General features: G+C 40.2%; 1 protein-coding gene and 1 pseudogene across 3 annotated transcripts in view; both read left to right on the top strand.

The window, feature by feature from the left end:
* FAM120C (family with sequence similarity 120 member C) overlaps positions 1-24,052 on the top strand; it is a 125,024-nt gene that overhangs the window by 80,549 nt on the left and 20,423 nt on the right. For both annotated transcript variants that reach the window (XM_084789290.1, XM_084789292.1), the window contains exons 10-11: positions 2,098-2,347; positions 22,910-23,024. In XM_084789290.1, the coding sequence (XP_084645416.1) occupies positions 2,098-2,347; positions 22,910-23,024 (365 nt within the window). The remainder of the gene's footprint in view (positions 1-2,097; positions 2,348-22,909; positions 23,025-24,052) is intronic.
* LOC311602036 (ubiquitin-conjugating enzyme E2 S-like) lies at positions 4,321-13,255 on the top strand (annotated as a pseudogene). Its single transcript has 2 exons — positions 4,321-4,327; positions 12,659-13,255. The product of its transcript is annotated as a ubiquitin-conjugating enzyme E2 S-like (transcript).

The raw sequence follows: 24,052 nt of genomic DNA, 5'->3' as shown, positions 1-24,052 counted from the left end.
ATGGATGCCAAGCGTGCACTCTACCACAGAGCTATATCCCTGTTTTCTCTATATATATCTTTTTAACTACACATTATATTAAATTATTTAGATAATGCAACTGGGGATATAGCTCCATGGTTGACCATGAGCCTGATATGCCTAAAGTTGTGGCTTCAACTTCTTATACCTGTCAAAAAATATGCAGAGACAGCCATGCATTGTGGCACACACCTTTAATCCTAGCACTTGGGAGGCAGAGACAGGTAGATCTCTGAGTTGAAGGCTAGCCTGATTTTAAACGAATAAAACAGATAGACAGAAATAACACTCAGAACTATTATAGATAAATCAAAATAGGATTCTAAAATTAATTCAGGTAGTGCATAGGAAGGGAATAACTATAACGCAGAGCAGTGACAAACAAAACAGCAAAACTAAAATGAAAGACTTACTCTCTAACATGTAATGATGACATTATGAGTACATCCTAGATTAGTCGGTATGTGCTGTAGACTGAATGTTTTCTCATCCGTGCCACATCGGTAATTTGAAATCCTAACCGCTAACCCTCATTGCTTGGTTATAAGACAACATTCATGGATGGGACTTCTGTCCTTCCAAAGCAACCCTGGAGAGCTGCCTTTTCTTTTTTGGGGGGGGGGAGTTCAAGACAGGGTTTCTCTGTGTAGCCCTGACTGTCCTGGAATTCAATCTGTAAACCAGGCTGACTTCAAATTGTGCTTTTCTTTCTGCTGTGTGGAAATATAAAAAGAAAATAGCTATCTGTAAACTGGAAAGCAGGCCCTCACCAGATCCATCTCTCTGCACTTGGGTCTAAAACTTCTGCTTGTAGAACTTGTGAAAAAGATATCTGTGCTATATAAGCTATCTAATCTAGGCTATGGCTTTTTGAGACAGGATCTCACTGTGTAGCTCTTGCGGCCTGGAACTCACTATATAGACCAGAATGGACTTGAACTCACAGAAATCCACCTGTCTCTGCTTTCAACTGCTGGGATTAAAGGTGTGCCTATGGTGATTTTTTAATAGCAACCCAAACAGATTAAGACAATATAGATATGAAAAGTCCTTAAATATTATCCTGTATCGTGTGTGTATAGAAAGTTCAAGGACAAGCTGGGATTCATAGCATGGTGCTGTCTTAGAAAAATAAGGAAACAAAAATATTAATAGAATTCAACAACATAGAAAAAATATGTACATACATACTGGGATTTTACAGTCTCAAACAAGAGCCAGGTGTGATGCTGTACGCCAGTAATGCCAGAACTTTGGGAGGCAGAGTCAGGTGGATCTCTGAGTTCCAGGGCAGCCTCGTGTACAAAGTGAGTCCAGGCCAGTCAGGGCTGTTAAACAGAGAAACCTAGTCTCGAAAAACCAAAAACAAGCAAAACCAAACCAAGTAGTGGGTTTGTTTATTTGTTTTGCTAAATAGGATTTATTCTGTTTTGGCAATGTTAATCCAAAACTTAATTTTCTTTAATTTAAAATGAATCCACTGTCTAAATAAATAAAGAAGAAAATCATATGATTATATCAATGGATACAGAAAAAGCATTGGACAGAATTTGATATATATTGATGCTAAAATCTCAAAAGAAGTAGAAACTGAGAGGGATGCCTCAGCTGCATGACTGGGTGGGTAATTACGCATCTCAAGTAGCAGAGGCCATGGGTTAGGAGTCTTGGCTGTACTGGAGGCCGTGATTTTTCTCTGTGTGTTCACCTTTTAAATCTAGTTGACATTGGATTTGAATGACTTGGGGTTTTTGGTTTTGGAGACAGTCTCTGTTACCCAGGCTAGCCCCCAAGGTCTTGACATTTTCTTCTGCAAAGTAAACACTATGTTCTAGAAAAAAGTTGTCATGATTGTTCCCTTTTCTGGATCTTCATAAGAATTAATGTAACAATTAAGCATAAACTAGGCAGTGTATATATCAACTGCCAAGTAAGTGCATGTGGCCCCTAGTATGCACTAGTGCTAACATCACAATTCAAAGAGATTGAAGTGTAATAAGATTCTGTCCGTTGTAGCCAGCTACAGTACTGTTCAGGTTTTCTAGAGCCCACTCTTCCTTACTTTCTGCTTTTCAGTTCCTTCTGTGATCCTTAAAGAGTGGTCTGCTTATAAAGGGAAGTCACCTCAAACCCCCGAGCTGGTATCTGCACTCACATTTCGGGAATGGACTTGCCCAAACCTCAAGAAGCTTTGGCTAGGCAAAGCCGTTGAGGACAAGAACAGGAGGATGCGGGCTTTCCTGGCCTGTATGAAGTCGGATACACCCAGTATGCTCAATCCAGCCAATGTCCCCACCCACCTGCTGCTCATGTGCTGCGTACTCCGGTAAGCTGTCCGGCAGACTCCGCTAGTTTACTGTTTGCCATCTTCTTTAAGTGTTTTCGTATAGCGTTTCAAGGTGAAGAGATTTTCATTTTATGCTTGACTCAGCCTTCAGAAACGTTAAGAATGACTGCCATACGGACTGCCTCAGTTTATGGTCCCATGCCATTATTTCTACATGCATGAATTCGCTTTTTGTTTAAAATTTTTTGACATTTGTTTTATTTTTATTTTATGTGGATGAGTGTTTGCCTGCAGGTATGTTTGTATACCATGTGCATGCGGTTCCCCCAGAGGCTAGAAGAGGCCTTGCACCCCTGGATTGGGAGTGACAGATACTTGCGTAGCTGTGGGTGCTGGGAATCAAACCCAGGGTCCTCTGGAAAAGCAGCAAGTGCTCCTAATCACTTAGCCATCTCTGCTAAGAGTCCTAATTTGTTTGCTTTTACTTTAGTTTTGTTGCCAGCAGGTTCTCATTCATTGTTTAACTTTATTAGCTCCCCAATAGCAAGATTCCTCCTCTTTTTATGCATCCTTTGTTTGGCTTGATTCTCTCCTTTAACTCTGCTCCTTCTGCCCACTTAACCCCCACCTTGTTTTCCATTTCCATTTCACATGTGTTCTACTGTCCTCTTTCTCGTTAAGCCTCCTTTTCTTCCTTCATGGACCCATTTCTAGTATCTTGACGATAACACACATTCACTTCCACCTAAATACACATATATACAAATTACCAGCGAGGATAGGTTATTAGAGAAAGCATGTGGCATTCCTCCTCCTCCTGACTTTAGGTTACTTTACATATCATTCTGTTTCTTACCTTTTTTTTCTTTCTTTCTTTCTTTGAATTTTAATTTATTTTGTCTTATTTAGTATAACGATGCCTTAGGTTTACTGTGATGAAACACCATAACCAAAGCAAGTTTGGGAGGAAAGGGTTTATTTATTCGGCTTACCCTTCCATACCACTGTTCGTCATTGGAGGAAGTCAGGACAGGAACTCACACAGGGCAGGAACCTGGGGGCAGGAGCTGATGTAGAGGCTGTGCAGGGATGCTGCTTACTGGCTTGCTCCCCAAGCCTTGCTCAGTCTGTTTTCTTACAGAACCCAGGGCTACCAACCCCAGGATGGCACCTCCCCCAATGGGCTGGGCCATCCCACATCAATCACTAGTTAAGAAAATGCCTTACAGCCAGATCTTATGGTGCATTTTCTCAACTGAGGTTCTCTCCTTTCAGATAACTTCCAGTTAGTGTCAAGTAGATATAAAAGTAGCCAGGACAAATGGATTCTTATTATGCGGCTAAGCTTGTCTGAACTCCTGTGCTCAAGCCCTCCCCTCTACCCGGTAGATTGGACTATAGGCATAGATGCCTACATCCTCAGCGTTCCTGTTTCTAATCTACCCACATTCCTATATGGTTCACTCTTCTTGACTGTTGGGTTATATTCCATCAAATACATTTATCACAGTATTTTGCTGAATAACTGCTGGATGTTTCTTTCCAGTTCTTTGGGATTTTACTCAGTGTGTTCAAAAAATTCTTTTTAAAAAAACTCTATTTATTGATTTTATGTGTATAGGTATTTGCTTGCATGTATGTCTGTGCACCATATGTATGCCAGGTCCACAGAGGTCAGAAGAGGCTTTCAGATTCCTCCAAAATAGAGTTATAGATGGTTGTGAGCCACCATGTGAGTGCTATGAACCAAACCACTGAGCTACCTGTACAGCTTCCAGAAAATATTTTCATGAGATGTTTATTTTAGTGTTCCTTCGTCAGTGTATCTGGAGCACATGCCCAGGAATAGAGCTTCTGCAGCCAATAACCCAGTGCTTTTCATCCTTTAATAGAATTCCTTGTGTTGTGGTGACCCCCAGCCTTAAAATTACTTTCACTGCTACTTCATAACTGTAATGCTGCTACTGTTATGACTCATAATGTAAACGTTTTTGGAGTTTGCCAAAAGGGTCATGGCCGGTACGTTGAGAACCACTGGTATAAAATATGCCTGCAAAATTTTTAGTAAATATTGTCAAATTACAATAGATTATAGCTGTACTAATTTACATACCTAGAATAACACTTAGGACTTTCTGTTTCTTTGCATTACCAGTTACACTTGTCATACAGTCAAAATCCAGTAGATTTCATGCAATCTCTAGACATTTATTTTTCTTTAGCTACCCATAAGGATGACCTTTTCTTTTGATTTTCTTTTTGTGCAAAGCAGTTGCTCTAACCTTGAACTACACAGCAGTCCTGCATTTCTGCTTTTGTGCCTATTATCAACTTGTACGGTGTTTGTTTGTTTGTTTTTTCGAGACAGGGTCTCTGTGTAGCCTTGGCTGTCCTGGACTCACTTTATAGACCAGGCTGGCCTCGAACTCACAGCAATCCACCTGCCTCTGCCTCCCGAGTGCTGGGATTAAAGGCGTGCGCCACCACTGCCCAGCTTGTAGGGTGTTTTTTAACTTTTGCGTTTTTTCATTCATTAATTTTATGTCTGTGGGTATTTTGATTGCATGTCTGTCTGTGTACCATGTGCATGCTGATACCTTGAGAGGCCAGAAGAGGGCAGTGTTTGCAAGCTATAAAATATGAGTACTAGGACTAGAAACTGAATTCTCCAGAAGAACAGCCAGTGAGTGCTCTTAACTGCTGAGCCATCACTCCAGCATCTTACAAAGCCGTTTTAATATCCAGGTGTTGTGGCACACACCTTTATTCCCAGCAATAGGGAGGCAGAGTCAGGTGGCTCTAAGCTAGCTTGGTCTATATAGCAAGCTCCAGGACAGTTAGGACCCTATCTCAAACAAAGTTAAAATGTAAAGTTATTTCTATTTTATGTATATGTGTGTATGCCTGAGTGTATGTGTGTTCTCCATGTGTATGAAGATGTCTATGGAAGCCAGAGGGTATCAGATGCCTTGGAATTGGAGTTATAAATGCTTGTGAGCCATCTGATAGGGATGTTGGGAACTGAACCTCAGTCCTGTGCAAGAACAGCAAGTGCTCTTAACTTCTTAACTGCTGAGCTATCTCTTCAGCACTTAAGCTTTCTTGTCCTCTGTAGTGTTCATCAATTTATTTTGCGAACTCTGTTAAGACTGTATTCTCTTTCTTGCTTATTGCACAAGTTCTTTGTGAAATACATAGCAGAAATCCTTTGTATATGTATAGTCTTGTGCATGTGTTTGTTTCAGCTATCTTTTCCAGCTCTCATAGTTTGTTCAAATTTTATGTGCAATATCCTTTTACTTCATTTTTCTAAACTTTTTAAATTATTATAATTTTCTATATACAGGAAAGTTAGAATAATATAACATACATCAGTATGACCACTACCTACTATTAATGTAGATACTTTATCCATAAACTAGTTACCTGTTTCCATTTATCCTTTTTGATAGATTACTTAGTAAACTGCAGATATTAATATACTTCTCTCCTTACTGAGAAGCACATGTTTTGTGTTGACACATCCAGTATCTTGATTTGATATCTCATTTAATAAATTCTTGACATCCCTGGGTCACAAACATATTTTCTTTCTTTCTTTTTATTTATTTTTTGTCTCTCGAGACAGGGTCTTTCTGTGTAGCCTTGGCTGTCCTGGACTTGCCTTGTACACCAGGCTGGCCGTGAACTCACAGAGATCCACCTGCCTCTGCCTCCCAAGTGCTGGGATTAAAGGTGTGTGCCACCATGCCCGGCTTTTGGTAAGGTTTTAATATAGTGGGTACTTAGGTATGCAGAGGAAAAGCGTATTAACCTTCTTTTCTCTATATACTGAGCTATATCCCCATTTTCATGTATTAAATAATAATTTCTTCCCCAATGATTTGATAACCTATCATAGCAAGCCACCTTTCTGCACACATGTGCACACACAGATACAAGTTTATTCATTGATTCTTATTTGTTACACTGGCTAATATTAAGGGCTCATAATTTTCTTTAATATTAGGCCAGGGCAAATTACTCTGAATTTCTGGTTTTAGAATTGCACATTTTTACATTTCATGAACTCTTTAAAAGTCTATAGTCTGTAGTTAATTGTAGTTTAATTTGACACTGAATTGGTTTAGGGACACTGGCATCTTTATGTGTCCAAAGATCATAGTTTATCTCTCCTATTTATTCAGATTTCTTTCTTCATGTCTTCATAGGATTACTTTTTTCCTTAGAGATATCTACAATTTAGTTCCTACATACTTAATATGTTACTGTAATTAGGGATGGTATTTTATTATTTTTTATGTTTTCTAATTGTTTATTTGCTGATGCATTGAAAGTAATTTTTATAGTGGGGAACTTTGAAACTAGGAAGATCGTAGTTTGAATTGTGGTTTTGTTTACTTGTTATCATTGTACATGTGTGTGTATGATATGTGTGAGGAGATGCACATGCCACAGTATGCATGTAGAAGTCGGAGAACAACTTCGTAGAGTTGGTTCTTTTTTACCTTTATACGTGTTTCAGTACTAAACTAAGGTTGTCAGGGTTGCACAGCAGGTCCCTTTAGTGGCTGAGCAGTCCTGCTGGCCTTGCTTTGGTTTTTGATACAGAGTTTCGACTGTGCAGCCCAGGTTAGCCTTCAACGTGGGTTGAGGAATAATGAGTGGACTACCACGCTCAGCCTCAGTTTAGAGTTTTGTTTTGGCCCTTTTTATCTTGAGTAACTCACTTTAGCTTTTCTGAACTGTAAGTGGGCATAATAATTCTCAGCAATTTGAGCATTTACATAATGCATGCAGGATCCATCCTACATAAAAGATGCACAATATGATATACTGGTTATCTATTTATCCTGTCAATCAGATTGGTGATGCATGAGATTCTCCCCCAAAAGAATAATAGATACAGATTTTATCTTTCTCATCAGTAACATGTTCCTGAGCCATAAATAAAAAATTGTCCCATATAAGGGGCTGGAGAGATGGCTCAGCAGTTAAGAGCAGTGGCTGTTGTTCCAGAGGACCCAGGTTCAATGCCTGGCACCTACATAGCAGCTCACAACTGTCTGTAACTCCATTTCCAAGAGACCTGACACCCTCAGACAGACATGCATGCAGGCAAAACACCAATGTCCATGAAATAAAAATAAATCATTTAAAAAATTGTCCCATATTAACTCTGAAATTGAGCACTTTGTTTCCTTGTCTTGTTACATTTGTTTATTCTATTATATGTGTATGGGGTGTGCATTGCCACAACTCACATGTAGAGGCCAGAGCAGCTTGTGGAAGTTGACTCTCTTCTTCCATCACATGGGTCATGATGGAATTCAGGTTTGTGAGCTTTGGTGTCAAGTGCCATTCTCTTCAGAGCCAGCCTATTGCATCTTTTCTCTAAATGCTTTCGTAATAGCATATTTTCCCGTTTGTTTGTCTTGTTTATGTGGGATGTGTCCAGGTGCTACAGTATCTAACACAAACACTGTGCTCAGATATTTTAATAAGGCCTGTGAACATCTGAAGATAACCCCCTACGTGCTTGTTCAACCTGTTTATTCTTAAACACGTTTCTGACAGTTTAGTCATCCGAGTTTCTAGTGTGTAACAGATCATGAAGGTTCAAATAGGTAAATGCCATTTCTTTTCCAACTCTCTTAAGTTGGTAAAAAAAAAACAAAAAACAAAAAACAACAACAAAAAAACCCAACTTCAGATAGAAAGAAAGAGTTCAGGGGCTGGGCGTGGTGGTGCACGCCTTTAATCCCTGCACTCAGGAAGCAGAGGCAGGCGGATTGCTGTGAGTTCAAGGCCAGCCTGGTCTTCAAAGTGAGTCTAGGACAGCTAAGGCTACACAGAGAGACCCTGTCTCGGGAAAAAAAAAAGAAAAGAAAAGAAAAGAAAGAAAGAAAGAGTTCCTTTTGATTGTCAGTTCAGGCGTAGAGTTCATCATGGTAGGGAATTCAGAGTGGCCCGATCTTGAAGCAGTCAGTCATGTTGTGTACACAACACAAGGCTGATGCTTAGCTAGCTTCCTCCTTTTTGTACAGTATAGGAAGGATCCCAGCTCAGGAATGGTGACACTCACAGGGGGAGCATCTTCCCACGTCAGTTAACCTAGTTAGGATAATCCCATCTCCATGGTGATTCCAGATCAAATCGACAGTTGAGGCTAATTATTACAGTAAGACAGAAAGATACCTTTACAGACATCCCAACCAATAACAAGGACAAATGAAAGTACACTGCTCCAAATTCAGAGAAAAAAAAAGTAGAAAGATTACATTTCTTAAAGATTCAAAATTAAGAGACAGTATCTGACAGTAAAATTGCCCTATACTAATCAGTACCCCAGTGTATACTAAGCCATCAAGAGCAAGTACTGAGGAGGGAAAGCACTGGGAAACTCTTAGACTTTTGAGGTAGGATCTAGCCCTGTTGAATATGGAGAAGCACACATTAAGAACCTATCCTTTCTAGCAAAATTTTATCTAAATCTGAATAGTTGCCCGAAGTCCACATGTTGGCCCACAGCCACATGCCTGTGGTTAGGGTTTCTAGTCCTTATAATAATAGTGTCAAATAGCAGGTCCGACACATATTGTGCTTACAACAATTATTATAAAAAGTGTTTGAAGAGTGACCAGGTGGCTCAACTAATAAGGCTTCAAACTATGAACAGCAACAACAAAAGGTGGTCGAATCTTTAAAACAACTTAACTTCAAGTGAAGATTAAATTTAAATATGACATTGCTTACCAATATCAAGTAATTCCCTGTATGAACATCGAACTATTGCCTAGTTGAATACCAGGAGTCTGTACCTCTCAATTATTCTATCTAAATATAGTAAAAAGATGGCTCCCATGGAAATATAGTAATGCTGGAGAAATGGTGACTGAAATATACATTATAAAGTTTTAGCAAGGTGTGGCAGCGCACGCCTTTAATCCCAGTACTTGAGAGGCAGAGGCAGGTGGATCGCTGTGAGGCCAGCCTGGTCTACAAAGCCAGTCTTGGACAGCCAAGGCTACACAGAGGGGAAAAAAAACCTGTCTCAAAAAAAAAGTTTTTAGCAATCCTAGAAAAAGAATCTTTAAGGAAAGACTGATCTAATTCAAAGGTATACTTTTGGGTTGTCACCGCTGAGGAGGGAGAGCACTGGGAAACTCTTAAACTTTTGAGGTAGAATCTAGCCCTGTTGAATATGGAGAAGCATGTATTAATAACCTATCCATTCTAGCAAATTTTTATCTAAATCTAAATAGTTGCCCGAAGTCCACATGTTGGCCCATAGCCATCTGTAATTCCAGTTCTGGGGAATCCTAACGTTCTGTTCTGACCTCCACAGGCAGTAGGCATGTAAGTGGTACACAAACATACATGCAAAACGCTCGTATTCATAAAACAAATAAGTCTGAAATTTTTCAACGTACCTAGTAAAAATGAGAAAACAAAATGTCATTTAATATCTCTGCTGTATGTCCTAATGACATACCACAAATAGAAAAACATTTACTCCATAAAATGTACTTGGACCACCAAGACGGCTCAGCAGATGTAGGCAGCAAGCCTGAGAATATGGTTAACCTTAAGGCCCACATGATGGAAAGAAAGAGCTGACTCCCACAAGCAGACATCTTCTGACTTCCACACGTGCAGCATGGCGCACACATATGCCCACTCATATGTGCATGCATATATACTATAGACTCAGAACATTTTAAACTTACTGTAAAAATAAAATTCATTAAAGAAAGATTTTAGTGGCTAGTGTAGGGGTTTCTTCTCCTAGCGGGGCTCATAAAAGCAAAGGGTTGGTTGCTTTTTGCATGTTCAGAAAAGTGGATTACACCACAGAAGGGCCCAGGAACCATTTATTCCAACAGTCAAGCTGTTGGTACACTTGGGGATCGCTAGACATGGCCTCTTGAGGTGAGCAGTTTCTGCCAGGAGGGTTAGAAGAAGGGTAATAGAAGAAACGAAGCAAACTCACACATGTGCGGACTATTATGAAAGCTTCAGACTGCGAATCTACTAATGTGATGCAGGTGACTAACTAGCTGACATAAATGACCTTGGTCCTATTGATGCACCTTCACACAGTGTATTAGAAATGGTTTTCCTGCTACTACTGCCTTTCAGCAGTGGCTTTGTCTAGTGGAAGCTATGTTGAATGAAGCTTACAGCCATGCAAAGGACTCTAAAACAGTGTGACTGTAATTGGGCCTAGTGTTGCTTACTGTTTAAGTAGCATTTTCTTTTTTTTTTTTTAAACATCTGAACTTTAAAATCAATGCTAGTGTCAGTTATTATTGAAATGCCATCTAACAGGAATAGTTGACGATGAAATAGAGACACTGAATCTAGTTACTGATATACTATTAATTACATTCATATACATTTATTTTGCTAAATATGGGAGAAGCAGCTCTTATTACATAGTTATTCAAATGCACAAAAATAGAAGGACATAACGTGCAGGAAAGTTACACTGTTGTTCTGAGCTCCAATGAAAAGCACAGGTAATCCACTTCCATGTCATTAATAATGTGAACTATTTAGTTATCAAGCAAGATAACTGATTCTTCTTTTACTTGAATAAAATTAAAATATGTAAATTTGGACAGTGGTAGTAAAGACAAAGGAAGTGGAGCAGAATTCTGTATGGAAAATAGTGGAAGTGGACATATAGTTCTCAACAAGAAAGACGGTCAGCTCGGTCTTATACCTAGGGGAGGGGAATAGGGGGGAAGTGGGAGAGAGGGAGGAATGGGAGGATACAAGTGATGGGATAACATTGAGTTGTAATCTGAATATATTAATAACATTAAAATTACATTAAAAAAGAAAGACAATCAGCTCTGCTCAAGGCACCAATACATCTACAGTTTTGAGTCAAGATCACTCCCTACCCTTACCTCTATTAAAGTGGGTCTATTTCAAGCAGGAATAGCCAAGAAGACAGGGACTCCTTCTCCCAGCTCCTATTCTTGGGCTGTTATTTTACCCTGGAAAGGGAAGGCTGCCATTTGTCATCAATCCCATCCCTGTGTCCAGGTAAGTGTGGCCAAGAGGATTATTGACCCCAACCTGACTCCTAACAGGGCAGAAATTCTAATCCAGTGGTTCTCAACCTTCCTAATGCTGTCACACTTCAGTACAGGTCCTCATGTTGTGGTGGCCCCCAACCATATAATTAGTTTTGCTTCATAACTATAATTTTGCTACTGTTATGGATGATAATGTAAATATCTGATGTTCAGGATATCTGATATGCGACCCCTGTGGAAATGTTGTTTGACCCACCCCCAAAGGGGTCATGACCCACAGGTCTAATACCACTGCTCTAATCCAAGGGAGGCCGGCGATAATAGTTGAGGCTCTGATTGTCTTTTTGCAATGCACATGTTGGAAGGAGTTGTCCACAGCTTGCAGGGTAAGCTACAAAGAGCAGGGCTACCAATACCACTGTATTTATTTTCAGTGCCCACCTATAGAGCAGAAGTATTACATACCATACTGGGGAAAACATCCCTAGATCTAGTAAAACAGTCAAAAGATCTTTGCAGCGGCAGGCAAGCTGTAAGGGTGTGTGTGTGTGTGTGCTGGCTAGTTTTGTGTCAAGTTAACACAAGCTAGAGTTATCTGAAAGGAGGGAACTTCATTTGAAAAAAATGCATCCATAAGTTTTGGCTGTAGGGCATTTTCTTAATAGTGATTGATAGGGGAGGGCTCATCCTATCCTGGGTGATGCCATCTTTGTGCTGTTAGTCCTGGGTTCTATAAGAAAGTGGGCTGATCAATTCATAGGGAACAAGCCAGGAAGCAGTACCACTCCATGGCCTCTGCATCAGCTCCTGTCTCCAGGTTCCTGCCTCGTTTGAGTTCCTGTCCTGATTTTCCTTGATGATGAACAGTGATGTGAAAGTGTAAAAGCCAAATAAGCCCTTTCCTCCCCAACTTTTTATGTGGTTGTGATGTTTGATCACAGCAATAGAAACCCTAACTAGGAAAGGAAGGGAGTGGAGACTGATAAAATTTAGAGTGAAATATGCATAACTCTGTGCCTATAAATATGTGGAAAGCAGAGGGGATCTTAGTAATAAGCACTAAGGAGGCTGGTACCTATCTGACGATCTAGAAGTTGATACCTAGAACCATGGAAAGAATCGGCCCCTTCTCTTCCTGGAACCACTGTCAACTTGAGAGCAGGAAAGCTGTGTGTGCTGCATCAGGACAGGACATAGGGCAAACTTCAAGTCATTCACTAAAGACCCATACACTCAGACCCACCAATGAAGGGACACATGCCTCTGTGCCACAAATGGAACACCACCGTTGACTAAACAGAGCCTGAGAACAACTCCCCAGAAGATAAACTTAAAATCAACCCACCTGATGGCATTAAAGCCTTCCCCAATGAGGAGGCTCTCACAGACCTGCAGGTCACTATCCAGGGCCCCGAGGGGACCACTGATGCTGCAGGACTGTTCCACATGAAACTCCTAGAGAGCCAGCACTTCCTGACTAAGATCTCCCACCCAAATGTGGGTGCCAATGGTGGTAGCTGTGTCATCGTGCTCCTGAGGGACTGCACAGCTGAGGTGGGCATTCAGCGTGTGCTACTGACCATCAAGTGCCTGCTGATCCACACTAACCTAGAGCCTGCAGTCAACAAAGAGGCAGAGCACCTGCTTGTGGAGAACTGCAAAGAAGTGGGTGCTGCCTAGGCCTGTGTGCTCACAGAGATCCATGGGGCTGCAGGTGGCACCAGCAGTGGGAGGGCTGAGGCTACTCAGGACCTGACCAGTAGGCCTACAGCCTTTCTCTGATGATATGACCTCAGGGGTCCTAGGAGGAGCTGAGGGTCCCGTGGCCTAGAAACGTGCAGGTGAGCAAGATAAGAAGCTGACAGCCAAGGAAAGGTTGGACAAGAAGCGGCCCTGAGGCCACTGAAGTGGGTGGGCTCTTCTCCCTCCTTCCTCCCTTTTATTCTGTCCCCTCCCACTCTGTCTCTAAGTTATTTGAATTATGGCTGGGGTGGGGAAAGAGTTGGGGGGGGCGGCGCACCGGAACCTGTATTTAGTTTTTTAAATAAAAAGTTGGAAAGAGACCTACATGTTACTTCTCCCTTGCTGAATGTGGCGCTGAAGTGTGTAACCTCTTAAAAGCCTAATAGAAATCTTATTCCTGAAATATATTGAGGGGCAAAAAGATAAAAATCTAACTGGCAGCCGTTGTAGTGTCACACACCTGTAATCCCAGCACTCAGGAGGCAGAAGCAGGCAGATTTCTGCGAGTTCAAGGCCAGCCTGGTCTACAAAGCTAATGCAGGACAGCCAGGGCTGCACAGAGAAACCCTGCCTCAAAAAACAACAACAACAACAACCAACCCATCTGGCTGAGAAGACTTAAACATATTCTTTAACCAATTAGTGGCTTTTGCTCATCACAAGTGACAGTCAAGTTACAGTAAAATCAGAGGAGAAAATTTTCAGCAGAAGCATCAAACGCTGCATTATGCATGGGAAATAGACTTCACTAAGTAAATAAGAGAAAATTGAGAATAATAGTGACCATCCCTGATCCATCTGCAGATCTCTAAAAATCCATGCTAAGAAACACAAATATGTGACAAGCAATAAATAATTCAGGCTTTCAAAGGAAACTGAACACTTAAAAACAGTATAAATATTTTCAAAGAACTAAATGAAGATTTCTGTAGTGGTATGCTTGCTTAACATACACAAAGCCCCAAGTTTAAACTCTAGCACTAAAAGAAAAACGAACCTCACCTGAATAAAGCCATGCATGCAAAATTAAATGAAAGCAATGATGACGCACATTATTGTGATAGTTAATCTTGCTCATCAGGCTGATAACATTGAGAAACACCTAGGAGATTACTAAAGCAGACCTCTAACTATATCTGAGGACATGGCCAGAGACAAACAGATTATGAAGGCTGTGACCTACTGAGTGCTTTAATATACTGATGGTGGCTCACACTTTAAAACCCAGCACTCAGGAGGCAGAGGCAGGTGGATCTCTGTGAGGTCAAGGCCAGCCTGATCTACAGAGAGAGTTCCAGGACAGCCAGGGCTACACAGAAACCCTGTCTTGAAAAACCAAACAACAAAAACTACGGATGGATTCAAATATGAGTATTCTAATGGGAGATGGCAGAACTGTGACCACTGAGGCCTCGCTAAGAGGAAGTAAATCATTGGTTGGACAGAGATGCCTTCCCTTGGTCCCTTTGTATTACTGCTCTGCCCTGACTGTGTCCTCATGCATGTCGATCTGCCAGTGCCTTCCTTATCACCTAACCCTCTGAAACCATGAGCAAAAATATTTTCTTTCTCTTAAATGGTTTCTGCTAGGTGTTTGCTTATAACAATGATAAAACTGGCTAACATAGGAGAAACCACAAAGGAAATTAGGAAATAGAGATGACTAAGAAGAAAACGGCAAGATGATAGTTTATGAGGCACCTAAAACAATGCTGATAAATATATAGCTATAAGCGCTTTTAATATAAAGAAAGAAAAACCTCAAACCAACAACCTAGTTTTCTATACTAAACTAGCAAAAAGCCAAAATTAAGCTCTACACATAGCTAGTCCCAGCTGTGTGGAAGCTGAGGGAGGAGCGCAGCATGAACCTGGTAGTTAAGCATGGAGCAAGGGTATAGCTCAGCGACATGCAGTTACGTGACATGCATGGGGTGCCGACTCTCCCCAGCACAGCACACTGTAAACCCAAAGGATCCCAAAGAATCAGAAAGAGGGGACCTATTAAGTCTGCATTAGCGGGCTGGGCGTGGTGGCGCATGCCTTTAATCCCAGCACTCGGGAGGCAGAGGCAGGTGGATCGCTGTGAATTCGAGGCCAGCCTGGTGTACAAAGTGAGTCCAGGACAGCCAAGGCTACACAGAGAAACCCTGTCTCGAAAAACCAAAAAATAAAAAAGTCTGCATTAGCTATAAACAAAATAAGGATGCCAAAAGAAGAAAGTCAAGTGATAAACCATTTTGTTCAGTTTTCTACATCATAAGGGGCCTCATTGTCATTTTCAAACATGATGTATTTTGAGCACACCCCCAGTATTCCTATGGTTCCCCCACCCTGACTAAAAAAAGGAAAGTATTAAATAACTGAAATTAAGAATGATAAAGGGATATTTCTTACTGGCCTTGGAAAAATAAAGTACGGAGAATAATAACCAACAAGTTAAGTATAGATGAAGTTGACAAATTGCTATAGAGTCACCAATTATTTAAATTAATTCAAGAAGAAATGGGAAATAATGAGCAAGGATATAACAAGGATCAAAATCTATCAATAAGGTAAATACCAGGCCCAAATAATTTAATATTATAACCTCCAGTTTCATCAACTTTCCTTGAGGCCAAATCATACTATACTATATAAATAGCACATTTTATTTACTCACCCATTGATGGGTACCTAAACTGACTCTGTAACTTGATTTGTGAGCATGGCATCTGTGAATATGAACATGCACATTATAGCTTCTCCTTTACTATACAGATGTTGTAAATTTGATGCAGTTCTATTGTATCTCTTTCGCTGAGATATTGGCATCCTATTCAGAAAAGTTTTACCTGTGCCAACATCTTGAAGTGTTTCTCCTGTTTTCCACTTGTAGTTTGGAAGTTTCAGGGGGTTTTGTTTGTTTGTTTATCTTTTTAATTTTTAATTTGTTCACTTCTCATCTTGATTGTAGCCCCCTCCCTTGTCTCCTCCCTGCCCCACCCTCTCTCCCTCACCGCCCTCTCCCTCACCCCCTTCCCCTAGTCCTCAGAAAGAGGGAGCCCTCCTCCCTTGTCATCTGACCCTAGCCTGCATCCTCTTCATTTATGGCCTGGTAAGGCTGCCCCTCCAGAGGGAACTGATCATTGAGTGGGGGCCAGAGTCCGCGTCAGTAGCAGCCCCTACTCCCCATATTCAGGACCCACAAGGAGACGGTGCTGCCTATCTACTACATCTGAGCAGAGGGTCTAGGTCCTCACCATGCATGGTCCCAGAGTTTTGATTTGCATACCACAAGGACACTTGCTCAACTAGGTTCATAGCAGCTTTATTTGTAGTAGCCAGAAACTGGAAACAATCTAGATGTCCCTCAGCCGAAGAATGGATAATGAAACTGTTGTACATTTACACAATGGAATACTACTCAGCTATTAAAAACAAGGAGTTTCAGTTTTACGTTAAGGCTTTTGATCCATTTGCTTGGAGTTTTACATAGAAAACTAAAGCAGACTCATTCTTATTCTACGTGGGGTTATCTAGTTTTCAAAGTACCATTTCTTTAAATGATTCTGGCTTCCAGTGTATGTTTTTGTCACCTTTGCCAAGAATCAAATTCCTGCAGGTTTGGAGTATACGTATGGTCCTCTATTTCTGTTCCATTATATACATGGCCTACTTTGTGCCAATACCATGATTTTTGTTGTTAACCATGGCTTTATAGTACAATTGGAAATTGGGTGTTGTAATAGCTTTAGAAGTGCTTCTTTCCCCCCATTCATGCTCATTGCTGCTTCCATAGGATTTTGAGGATTATTTTCATACTTCTGTGAAAAAGAAAGGTGTTGGTATTTTGATGGGGTGTTGCACTGAGTCTGTAGATGAATTTCATTAGTATGGCAACTTTAACAATATTAACTCATCCATGAACGTGGGAGGACCCTTTTTCTTTGTCATCTTTCTTTGGCATGTTAGAATTATTACTACTGTAGATTCCTTTCATCTCTTCTAGTGGTTGTTAACCTGAGGGTCATAACCCTTTGAGGTTGCATACCAGACATACTACATTTCAAATATTTACATTAGAATTCATTACCGTAGCAAAATTAGTTATGAAGTAGCTACAAAAATGCTATGGTTGGCGTCACCATAACATGAGGGTCACAGCATTAGGAGGGTTGAAAACCACTGATCAGTTAGATTTATTATTAGGTGTGGTTTTGTTCCATTTTTGTTTTTGAGGTTGTAAGTTAAATTATTTTTATAATTTTCTTTCTCAATATGTTCATTTTCCATCAATGTGTAGGCTCCTGGTTTTTCTAATTTTGATTTTTATATCCTATCACTTTGTTTAAATTGTTTATCAGATCTGATGGATTCTCTAGGATCTTTTAAGTTGAGACTATACCCCTGAAATCAGGGCAGCTTGATTTTTTTCCCTTCCCTATTTATAATTCTTTTGTTTTGACCTTTATTATTCTAAATTTCCAGCAGTTTGTTGAAGAAAAGTGATAATAGTAGATACTACTTCACTCATTCAAAGTGATTATAATTTAAAAGACCATAGCAAATATTTTAAAATGTTGAAAAACTACAGAGGTATAGCTACTTTGGAGATAACTTTGCCATTTTCTTATTTTAAGTTAAATGTTGTTGTTTAAAATAAACATGGCTTAGCACAGGAAGAAATGCTTTATCAGTGAACCACATCTTCATCTGCTTTACCATTTTCTTTTTCTTAAGATTTTTTCAAACTTTTGTATTTTGTGTATGTGTGTGCATGTGTGTGCGTGTTATGAGTACATGCCATGTATGTGCAGGTGCTTGTGGAGGCCAGAAGAGAGCATCATCTCCTGGAGCTGGAGTTACAGGTAGTTGTAACCTACCTAATGTGGGTGCTAGGAACTGAACTTGGGTTCTCTGGAAGAGCCGCAAACCTTCTTAACCACCAAGCCATCTCTCCAGCCCCAAATTTATTATTTTCTTAAAAGATTAAACATGTATGTATCAGATGACTCATTCATTTCACTCCTAGCTATCGCTCCAAGAGCACTGAAAAGATATGCCCACAGAAAGACTTGAATATTAATGGAAGTATTAATCATAATAGCCAAAAAGCTCAAAGAACCTAATTATCTATCAACTGGTAAGTGGATAAACGTACTGAGGTATGTTCATCAATGAAAAAGTATGTAGCAGTTAAGTCAAACTACTGATAACAGGCTAGATCATGACTCAATCTTAAAATCTTTATGCTGAGGGCTGGGCAATTGTAGAGTGCATGCATGTCAGGACCTGGGTCCAACCCCCAGCACGGAAAATAACTATTATGCTAAATGTTTATGAAAAAGTCAAAAAGATGTAAAATAGATGGAAACTTTGTGGATTAGAAGTCTTTCTATTATAAAGATGTCATTCTCTTAAATCTATAGCCTTCATACAAGGTTTTCTTAAAATTCACTGCACTTTATTCTGAAATGTATATCAAAAGATGGAGTCAGATGGGTGTGTTGGCACAGACCCTTATTCCTAGCTGCTCAACAAAAGTAGAAGGATCCCTTGTGCCTAGTTGAAGGCCAGCCTGGGCATACAGTACAACCCTAGCTCAGAGACAAAAAGGTACTGACCTTTAGTAACTAAAGCCATCTTGAGAAAAAGGAGCAAAATACAAAATGGAGGCTAATAAGTGTCTTAAGACAACAGAGCTATTTGCTAAGTATTAGTTCAGTGGAACAGAGAACTCCAGAATATGTGTTCACACTGATTATATTCAATTGATATTGACAAATAAGAAGCAGTTCACTGGACTGAATTTTTTTTTCAACAATTAATGCTGGAGCAATTTGTAGTCAGGAAAAAACTGTAACATAACTTAAAGCCCCATGAACTCAAAACTGTCTAACTGCAAAAGGAAAGGAAAGCAGGATGCACTTGGGGTCTGATGCTAGGTAAAGAGTTCTTAGACTTGTCATTTAAAAAAAACTGATTCCTAATAGAAAATATGGATAAGTTGGGCTTTATCAAAATCTTATCCCTTGGAAGGCCACTTAGGGAACTCAGGATGGCCGTGCCTAAATGGCAGTATTGCTAGTCCTTTTATTCTTGGTTTTCATTTCCTGTATATTTTCCTGTTTTACAGTGTTAGGGATCAAACCTCCTTTTTCACAAGTGCTCTACCACTCAGTCCCAGCCTTCTACACTTTTCTAAATCAGAATGAACTTGAAAGTTTGGGATCAGAATACATTTTTTAAGAGTTCCACCAAATAAAAAGAACTGCATACTGTGCTGTGTAGTAATGCTGAGTGCTTTTATGTGTCTGTTCTTTATCACAACCCCTCAGATGTAGGAAGTACTAGCTCCACTCCAGAGATGAGTAAACTAAATCTACCAGAGGTTAAGGCAGTTGCCTAGAGTTACAAAGTGCTAGAGGCTCACTGCCAAGTAAGGCACCTCCAAACTATGTATTCTTTACCCTTATATTCTATACAACTAATGGTCTTCTCAATGGGTCTACAATATTACAGGAATTTGCTATATGTAAGTAAATTATAGCTTACTATATAAATTATAATAGAATTATAGTAGTTGCATGTATTGTTTAATGATGTAATCTTGTCACTGAAAACGAAAACATTTCATGATACAGGTTTTATTGTTTTTTATATTTATTTTAGGTGTATGAGTGTTGCCTGCATGTATGTCTGTGCACCACGTGCATGCAGTGCCCATGGAGGCCAAAAGCTGGCATTGAATCCTCTGGAGCTAAAATTACAAATGATGGTTAGCCACCATGTGGGTGCTGGGAACCAAACCCACGTCCTCCACAAGAGCAGCAGGTGCCCTTTACCACTAAGCCAGTTCTCTAACCTCCGTGATACGGTTTTGCCAGAGAAAATCCTCAGTGGAACCACATAGTTTGGAACGTAGTACATGATAATTATTATTTTCTGCAGTCCTTACATCCTGTTGACTTTTTAGGCCCTACACTGTGTCTCATAATTTATTCAACACTAGTCAAATAGCAGCACTGATTCAGAAATGGAGCTTAGCATATGCTGACAGTGACTTATTTGTTCAGCAAATATTTGTCGAGTACCTCTTGTGCTGTTCTTTATGCTAAGTCTAGAGAGCGATTTCAGATTAACACTGGAGTATAAATCAAACCAAGCACAAACCTCTAATCCCTAAAAAAGTAAGTCAGTTCCTCCTCTGTACAGCGCTCTCTGATTCTCTAGATACATTTAGTCAGCACTCAGAAGCACCTTACGATCATGCTCTGTGTATTGTCTTAGACTTTCTGTGAGCTTGCCTTTCTCTCACGGTTGACTCCTTTAGGTCATTTTCTTAAAAATAGCATTCAAGATGTAATTCAAATAATTCTGCTTTAGAAGCTGTTTTGGTTAAGTTCTTTTTGTTGTTGTTTTACCTTTTGTTATTTGTTTTAGCTTGGCCTGATTAATGCATTACTCTTCCAATAAATATTTACCAATACCCTCTCTATACTATGTAATAAAGGGTTCATGATAAATGATAAATAATAAATAAAGATCATCAAGATCATACAAAATCCTAGACCTCCTGGTAATTCACATAGGCACATGAATAAACTTTCTTTGTCGATAATCAGCAAAGCATTGAAGCTTTATTCGTTAAGCACACAGCCTGTGCTTTTAAATGTCTTCTGTTTATACTTCTCATTTTACAGCTTGATGGTAACATTTGAACTCTCCCCCCCCTCTCTCCCTCCCCCCCCACTTTACATTTGTCAACAAACTAGGATAAAAGGTTTTAAAATAAAAGCTTAAGTAAAGCTAAATCAAGAAACTATTAGCTGGGCATAGTGTAGCTGGGCATAGTGGCGCACGCCTCTAATCCCAGCACTCAGGGAGGCAGAGGCAGGTGGATCTCGCTGAGTTTGAGGCCAGCCTGGTCTACAAGGAGAGTCCAGGATAACCAAGGCTATTACACAGAGAAACTTTGTCTCGAAAAACCAAAATAAATAAATAAATCAATTATTAAAAATTGTCTTCAAGGCAAAAATGCATTGATAAACAGGACACTTTAGGAAAGACACGCTGTGAATTATGTGCTAAATAATATAATATCCGAAATTATAAAATATGAACAAATATCTTAGGTGAACAATGTACGAACAGGAAAGATGGTACAAAATACTCTAGACAAAGGGAAGTTTTGTGGGGGATGTGGAGTTCTGCCTACATATCCTGTCCTAGATATTTGGAATACAGTTGCTAAAGAAGTCACGGGAGTTGTCATTCCTGCCATTCCAGAGTCATTGTAAAATTCAAAGGAATTTGAGTTTGAAGGAAAGTATTGGTGGTAGGAATGCTTATACTGTCCCCACCCCAACCCCCTGAGAGAGGACGGTAGTAGCTCAGAGAGGATTCTAGATTCCAGGCCACATTGTGGTTGTAGTAATTGGGCCAGAGTCCCCAGGAGTACCTCCCCTGTGTTGCTCCAAATATCTCTTACTTTAAATGCCAAGTTTCCAAGGTCTTTACAACTCTAGAGTTGTACATATTCGTTGTCTTATAGGCCTTCAAGGAGATAAGTACATATTTATACTGATATATTTGTTGGATTTTTTTCCACTTGTCTCTACATTCTATGATAGTAAGACATTCAGTTTGTGGACAGTCAATTCAAATATTCATGAATAGGTACTTAATTAGATTTCCTGTCTTGAAAAATGTTACCAAGTCATCCTGTCATCTTCCCAAGCCAGAGTTCTTGGAGTGTTGGGCTCTTCTTTTCTCGTTCCTGTCCTCCTGTAAAACCTGTGGTCAAGGGTTGAAAGTGACAGAGATTTGCCTAACATGCATGTCATCCTGGATTCCATTCCTAGCACTGTGGGAAAAGAAATCCCCATGACCAAGCCTGGGGTTTATACAGTGATAGTTCTTCTCTTTATCCCCAAAGGACTTCATCATCACTGACAATGCCTTCCTCTAGTCCATCTTTGGCCACAGAGTCACAGAGTCAGTCACCTCAATTGATATGCAACATCACTCTCCTGCTGACAGCCCTTAAATGTCTTCCTACAATTTGGGGGCAAACATTTACCTTCCATAATCTTATTTGGAGTCTATGATATAGTGGCCTACTTTATAATTTTACCTACTGTGTCTTTCAGCCATATTAAGCCAGGTGCATCTTGCCAAATCAAGCCTCCAGATTATTCTTCCCTAGAAGATCTTAGAGCACCCTGTTCCTACCTGTGTCTCACTAAATTATACAATACCCTTGAAACTCTGCTCCTGATGAGTTTTTTTGGGGGGTTGACTTCCTTGACCATTGAGACTCTTCTGTGTTCTCGTAGAACTCTTGCAATTTTTTTTCTTGATGCATAACATACTGCACTGTCAGTATTGTTCATGCCTGCCTTCCCTACCACTCAGATCTGGAATCATTATAAAGTAGCCCAGAGTTTAATTCCTGATAAGCTTGTGGAGTATTTTGTCTGTGTGTCTGTGTGTGTGTGTGTGTGTGTGTGTGTGTGTGTGTGTGTATGCATGTTTGTGTTTTTGTTTTAGAGTTTGGAGAATTGATTCCAGTGCTGTGATTCCAGTGCTGTGTGCATACTAGGCGACCTCTCTACAGCCCTAGCACTTGTTAGTGTTATTTTGGATAGTGTCTTGCTATGAAGCCCAGGCTAGCCTGGAACTCACTCTATCCTCCTGCCTTTTCTCCTAAGTAATAGAATTATAGGTGTGTGCTATAATGTTTGGCACCATTTTAGGTTCTTAGTAAATGGCTGTGGCATAAATGATGATAGCTCTGATTAAATAATGTTGTTTTTCTTTCTAGGTACATGGTTCAGTGGCCTGGTGGCCGGATCCTGCATCGTCATGAACTTGACACCTTCCTTGCACAGGCAGTGTCTACCCAGCTTTATGAACCAGATCAGCTTCAAGAACTCAAGGTGAGCCGGATATGGTGGTGCACACCTTTAATCTCAGCATTCTGGAGGCAGAGGCAGACAGATCTCTGTGAGTTTGAAGCCAGCCTGGGCTACAAAAGTGAGTTGAGGATGACAGGGCTACACTTGGAAACCCTGTCTTGAAAAAGAAAAAAAATCCTGCATTTTTGGTTTTTTTTTAACTTATTTTATTTTATTTTTTTAATATATTTTATTAATTTATTCATATTACATCTCAATGGTTATCCCATCCCTTGTATCCTCCCATTCCTCCCTCCCTCCTATTTTCCCCTTCTCCCCTCCCCTATGACTGTGAGTGAGGGGACCTCCTCCCCCTGTATATGCTCATAGGGTATCAAGTCTCTTCTTGGTAGCCTGCTATCCTTCCTCTGAGTACCACCAGGCCTCCCCATCCAGGGGGCGTGGTCAAATATGGGGCACCAGAGTTCATGTGAAAGTCATACCCCACTCTCCCCTCAACTATGGAGAATGTCCTGTCCATTGGCTAGATCTGGGTAGGGGTTCAAAATTCACTGCACGTATTGTCCTTGGCTGGTGCCATAATTTGAGCAGGACCTCTGGGCCCAGATCTGCCCATCATAATGTTCTTCTTGTAGGTTTCTAGGACCCTCTGGATCCTTCTATTTCCCCATTCTCCCATGCTTCTCTCACCTAAAGTCCCAGGAGGATATCTTCCCCTCTGTCCCACTTTCCTCAAGCATTTTTGTTTTCTTTTCTTTTTTGTTGTGAGCCTGGCCTTTAGTGGCCGAGCCATCTCTCCAGCACTAGTTTTTTTGTTTTGTTTTTATTGTTTTTCTTTCTTTCTTTTCTGTTTTGTTATTGTTGTTCTGTTTTGTTTGTTGGTTGGGTTTTAGTGGTGGTTGTGGTGATGGTGGTAGTTTTTTGGTTTTGGGGTTTTTGGCTTTTAGTTGTTGGGTTTTGTTTGTTTGGTTGGTTGGTATTTTTTATTTTGTTTGTGTTTTTTTGTTTGGTTGGTTGTTTTCTTTTGTTTTTCGAGACAGGGTTTCTCT

This window comes from Acomys minous, assembly GCF_964271855.1.
Source record: "Acomys minous genome assembly, chromosome: 7".
Lineage (NCBI taxonomy): Eukaryota > Metazoa > Chordata > Mammalia > Rodentia > Muridae > Acomys > Acomys minous.
Note: the sequence above shows the minus strand (reverse complement) of the source record. Positions and strands in the feature narration are given on the sequence as shown.